This window comes from Limulus polyphemus, unplaced genomic scaffold, assembly GCF_000517525.1.
Source record: "Limulus polyphemus unplaced genomic scaffold, Limulus_polyphemus-2.1.2 Scaffold1067, whole genome shotgun sequence".
NCBI classification, from domain to species: domain Eukaryota; kingdom Metazoa; phylum Arthropoda; class Merostomata; order Xiphosura; family Limulidae; genus Limulus; species Limulus polyphemus.
In genome coordinates, this window is record NW_013666677.1 from 269,865 (window position 1) to 274,229 (window position 4,365).

The 4,365-nt window shown below is 31.1% G+C and overlaps 1 protein-coding gene across 1 annotated transcript in view; it reads left to right on the forward strand.

Annotated features, from left to right (window-relative positions):
• LOC106461966 (peroxisome biogenesis factor 2-like) overlaps nucleotides 1–3,805 on the forward strand; it is a 9,377-nt gene extending 5,572 nt beyond the window's left edge. Inside the window, exons 5-8 of the mRNA XM_013921835.2 lie at nucleotides 831–983; nucleotides 1,547–1,594; nucleotides 2,736–2,942; nucleotides 3,390–3,805. Of these exons, the coding sequence (XP_013777289.1) occupies nucleotides 831–983; nucleotides 1,547–1,594; nucleotides 2,736–2,942; nucleotides 3,390–3,503 (522 nt within the window). The 3' untranslated portion in view covers nucleotides 3,504–3,805. The remainder of the gene's footprint in view (nucleotides 1–830; nucleotides 984–1,546; nucleotides 1,595–2,735; nucleotides 2,943–3,389) is intronic.
• The last annotated feature ends 560 nt before the right edge of the window (nucleotides 3,806–4,365 follow it).

Here is a 4,365-nt window from a genome sequence, read left to right on the forward strand (position 1 = left end):
AAACACCAAAACACAACTTTGTATAAGTACATCAAGCAAGGAAGGATTAAAGTTATAAAAGTACAACTATCTCTTTTAATAGAGTTGTTTAAACATTTGTTTAACAACAAGTAAAAGCTTGGAATGTTCTATTCTTTCATTGGGGGTGTGTCTGTGAGCCATATGAAGAATTAAATTGTGGCAGAATGCTACAAGTTCTTCAAATACCTATAGAATGATAGGTTTTTTTTTGTGAGTGTAAAACACTTAAATGCGCCATTTTGATATAAGTTATAAAAACCAAACATTCATAAAAATAAGTCCAATTATTCAGAGGAAAAACTTGGTTATTGGTTTTTTCCATATGAAATCCTTAAGTTTTCCAAGTGTTTTAAATGCAGTTATCATGAACATGAATTAATTGCTGTTTTTTGGCAACTTGAAAGCTTTACATTTTGGGAGCAAGTTTAAAATACCAAGAGAGAATCAGTTTGAAACTGTACAAATTTGGTCATCTCAACTACAGTATTTCTGCTTTGGATGACATTTTAATATTTATGCTGCTTCTAGTGAAAGAAAAAGTGAGACAAGAATTACTAAATCAAAAGATACGGGAGGCTTAGTTGAAGTAAATAATATAGTATTTTGTACACAATTATGTAGGTAACCCTGACCAATGGTTTGGAATGTGGGATCACCTAGTAAGGATATTTTTGAGTTTTTTGTATTTGATAAAACATCGTAGGTTTTAGCTAGTTTTTTTTTTGTTACAAGTGTTGTTAAAAATTGCTTATGAAAGCTGTAGGTGTAATATTAATACTTATTTTTGTGGATAATTTGTGACAAATTAGGTTCGAGATGGAGTGGAATGGATTGAAACAACTATAAAACTGGGAAACATGCTAAACTTTCTGATATTTCTTCAGCAAGGAAAGTACTGTTTGCTGAGTGAGCGTGTCCTTCATATTCGTAACATGAGCTCTACTGTCCAGCCCTTGCGACAGGTAAATATTAATGTTCTCTTACAAAAACAACATATTTCCTAAGATTCATGCAAGACACATGGTACTCTATTGCTTTAATATATTTTTCTTTCAATCAGAATAATTGTATTTGGAAGAGGGGTTAATTAAGCACTTTCCATTTGTATAATAATATGTAGATCTTATTTTGGGGATTATATTTAGGGTTTCTTATGATACAGAATCCTTAATGTATAAAACATGCTGTGATTAAGTATCATAGTGATTAGATTTTCTCTTTAACAGCCTATTACACTACTAAAGTAATTTTTCAGCTCATTTGATTTAATCATTAACCAATAGAGTTCCTTAACCAGTTGTCTGATTAACAGTAAATCAATTCACCGAAAACCTTAATTTGTTAGAAACATACTTTTAGAAGTACTTAATGGTTTTTTCTTAATAGTTTTATTTTGGAGGGTTTGATTAGTTAATTTAGCAAGAAAATCCTTAAGGAGATCTATTTTGATTGTATAAACCTAAACAGCTAATCAAAGAACTATTTAATGAGTAACTAACCCTAACTGAATGTTTCATTTTTTAAGGTGCAGTATGAGTATATGAATCGTGAACTTTTATGGCATGGATTTGCTGTAAGTGTTACTTTAAGTTCTTGTTAGAGATAATTATTTATTCATTTGTCAAAAAAAGTTGTTTTAGTGTGTTAATAGTTTTGATTTGATTTTATATACAAGCAACTTCACAGATGGCTTAGGTTTCATGTAATTGTTACTTATTGAAATACTTTCCACAAATAAAAGAAACTTGCCATTATGAAGTAAGACAAAAAGGCATTACTTCATTTGTCTTGTATTTCCTTCATTGTAAAAGTTGGATAAATTAATTGTTGTCACCTGATTGAAATAGTTCCAACAAGCTTAAAGGACTTCACATTGTTTGGAAGACATCTTCTGTTCAAAATGACAAACTAAACTTCTATGTTTATAATAAGCTCTAAAATGTTTCTATATATTTATCTGTCTTTTTGTAGTCACTCTTTATATAGTTAAATTAGCTACACCATTGAATGAAATGTAATTTGAAATATAATTTTTGCTATATTTGTCTTCAAAAGTTAAGTTTCAAAACTGTTTCATGGTTTAGGTTTAGTACTAATTTCAAATTTCCCTTCATTATAGGCCTTTCACTGTTGAAATAACTTTTAATTTCAACCTTCCATAACTAGTAAGAATATATCTGTAGCAAAGTATAATCAGGTAATTTTTCTAAATATCTATAAGTGTTCTGTATATAGTTAATGATATTCTTGCAAATCAAATTTTTAAAAGGTTGTAACATGTAATGATCATTTTGCGTAGTTAAAGGTTACAAATGACAAGGGCTGTCATATAAAAGCTTGTAACAGTGACCTTATAACTGTGTCCTCTCCCTGAGTAACAGCAAACGCATCTCAAGGGGTGACACAAGTGCTTGTACAAGTTGGTATGTTAAAAATTGTCTAAAATTATCTTTGAAATTTCCAGAAAAGCATTTTTGTTCATCTAGTCTATTAGCTGGCTACAAAGTATTATTGCCACAAGACTGAAGCAAGTTGGCGATTCACAGGATAAGTTAGTTATTTCATAGTGTGAGGAAAGTTTTATCAGCATGACTTTGTTTGTAAACAAAACTTGGCCATATTTTTTTGTGCAATTGTTAAAAACAAATAATTAGGAAAGACAAAACTTTTTGCATGAAATATATGGTTTTAGAATGATATCTTTGTTTCTTTAGGAATTCTTAACTTTCGTTTTGCCACTCATCAATGTTCATCGCATGAAGAATATATTATGGCGATTTATATTTTCCCGGAAAGAAACTCCTACGTCAGTGGAAACTAGAACTTATGCAGATGCGGCTACCTGTGCTGTTTGTAAGAAATGGCCTATCATACCCCATGATATTGGATGTAGACATGTTTATTGCTATTACTGTATATCTGTAAGTAGCCATATTATTATTATTGGGTGGTTATGAAGAAAGCTACATGTCTAGAGTGGTCATATTCCACAAATTATTCATCCTAAGAAAGCAAAACTCACCAATAGCACAATAGGAATCACAAGTTTAACAAAGGAAAGTCCAGATACAATAGACCAGTTGTGTTTAGATTAAATTGAGATTAATTGAATTCTTCAAATCCTGTGATTTTGTAACTAAAATGAAATTAATTACAAATTCTCGTTCATTTACAGTCATTTTCTTTATGAACAGTATTGCACATGACTTAACTTATTTTCAACAACAATTTTAAACGAAGTAACGATAAATTTCTATTCTCTACAAACAAGTTTTCTTTTTAATTTACAAAATACTGTAATTCTTCATTGGTCAGTTACCTTCATATTCTTATTGTGTTACTATATACTTTTCAAATTATGTTTTTAGAGTAATGTTTTGGCCGAAGAGCAGTTCAGGTGTCCATCCTGTGGTGTTAGGGCCAAGGGAATGAACAGTTTACAACCAGTCAGTGTAATTTCAAATCCATTGCTGACTGGATGAAAGAAGAATTATACACAGTTGGCAACAGAAAATGAAAAGGTTGCATGTATATACATTTGTATTTATTTGTCTTCTCACCATACCCCCCCCCCCAAAAAAAAAAGAAACAAGATGTAAAACTCAACAGAAATCAAAGTAAACAATTTTTCGGCTTGAAAGGTAATGTGTTTTTTTATAAGTAGACATCAAAAATATTTCATTTGTTACATGGATTTTTATCTGCTTTATTGGTGTTGATGTATTAGTGTTGAGTGTCATTGTATATTATATATGACATCAAATAAAAAATACTGTAATTATTATTTTGTTTCACAATAAAAATGATAACGTTACTTAAGATGAACAACACTGTATATTTATAACAGGAAGAGATGCAGATAAACGTTTCGGGAATCTACAGATTCCATCTTCAATATCTAAAGCACAAATACAAAGAATTACATCATTTCTATTTAAATAACTAAAATATATTGCTACATTGATAATAATTTAATCAAAACTAAAACACATAGAAGGTAGAGGAATAACGAACAGAAATACTGTACATATTAAAGAATGTACAATTTAAATTGTGACCCGGCATGGCCAGGTGGTTAGGGTGCTCGACTCGCAATCTGAGGGTCACGGGTTCGAATTCCCGTCACACCAAACATGCTCGCCCTTTCAGCCATGGAGGGAGTTATAATGTTACGGTCAATCCCACTATTCGTTGGTAAAAGAGTAGCCCAAGAGTTGGTGGTGGGTGGTGATGACTATCTGCCTTCCCTTTAGTCTTACACTGCTAAATTAGGGACGGCTAGCGCAGATAGCCCTCGTGCAGCTTTGCGCGAAATTCAAAACAAACCAACAAACAAACAATTTA